General features: G+C 39.5%; 1 protein-coding gene across 1 annotated transcript in view; it reads left to right on the top strand.

Annotated features, from left to right (window-relative positions):
* Window positions 1-336: 336 nt before the first annotated feature.
* LOC308283013 (junction plakoglobin-like) overlaps window positions 337-1,144 on the top strand; it is a gene marked incomplete at its 5' end in the record, with an annotated part of 11,290 nt that continues 10,482 nt past the window's right edge. The window contains one exon of the mRNA XM_080723399.1: window positions 337-483. Within this exon, the coding sequence (XP_080579525.1) occupies window positions 337-483 (147 nt within the window). The remainder of the gene's footprint in view (window positions 484-1,144) is intronic.

The following is a 1,144-nucleotide window of genomic DNA, read 5'->3' as shown; positions in this document are numbered from 1 at the left end:
CCAGGTAAATGAAAAGCAGCGGGGCTTTCCCTATTTCACTTTTCAACTCGCTTTAGTTTTCTCCATCTATTTAAACTCGGGTTTACAGGTGAGAATGGCACACAACGAATCAGCACTCAACCGAACAAGAGCCTTGTTGCAACTCTTCATACCTTCGCCAGAAAAACGAAGAACTGCTGAAAAAAGGACTACATTTAAATATACTTGCTTCACTGGGATATACTGTAGCCTACTGCATTTGGTAAAACAGCGATCTTTGTGGTCATTTAGAGCTATTGCAACTGAATTAAAAAAGTGTCTAAGCCCATGATGATGATGATGCTGATGATGATGATGATGATGATGATGATGATGATGCTCGTGGCCGTGGTCGAGGCTGAAAGCGCGTGCAAGTGGCTGAGGAAGCAGGAGGATCACACTGGGTTCAAAAGCTCCAAGTTCCAGGAGTATAACAACTACACTATCTCCATGCTCAGGAAGATGGTAAGTTTGTTTAACTATGTATTTACCTGTACTATTTTAATAATATTTGAAGGCACACTTTTTTCGCCATTTATTAGCCTAGTAGGCTATTGTATACTATACGTGCTATATTTAAGTAGGCTGTGAGATTAAAAAGTACAAGTGTGCTGAAATTAAACAAACATTTTGATGACTAAATGATTTGACATGCAAGTCATCTGAGGAGGATTCAAACCCATCATGATATTATTATACCATGCATGTGTCCATAAAGTCATTAGGTTTCTGCTAAATGATTGAAACACCGGGACACCATTTAATTTGAGTAACATTATAAACTATTTGCAGAAAGGTGTTGAAAGGAAGCCGATCTGCAAGTTCACAACTTGTTGCATTGTGATTTGTGAACTTATATTCATTGCTATTTTAGGCAAATACCCTCCCTAATAATAATCTCTCTCTCCCTCTCTCTCTCTCTCTCTCTCTCTCTCTCTCTCTCTCTCTCTCTCTCTCTCTCTCTCTCTCTCTCTCTCTCTCTCTCCAGGGTAACAGTAACAACAGTTCAGGTGAACTCCTCCACTTCCCTGAGAAACAGTACAGCCACGCCTCCAAGCTCACGGTAGGCCTATTGCATTAATATGTTGTTCTATTCTATTCTATTCTATTCTATTCTATTCTATTC

This window comes from Nannobrachium achirus (assembly GCF_963921795.1).
Source record: "Nannobrachium achirus genome assembly, chromosome: 4".
NCBI lineage: Eukaryota > Metazoa > Chordata > Actinopteri > Myctophiformes > Myctophidae > Nannobrachium > Nannobrachium achirus.
Note: the sequence above shows the minus strand (reverse complement) of the source record. Positions and strands in the feature narration are given on the sequence as shown.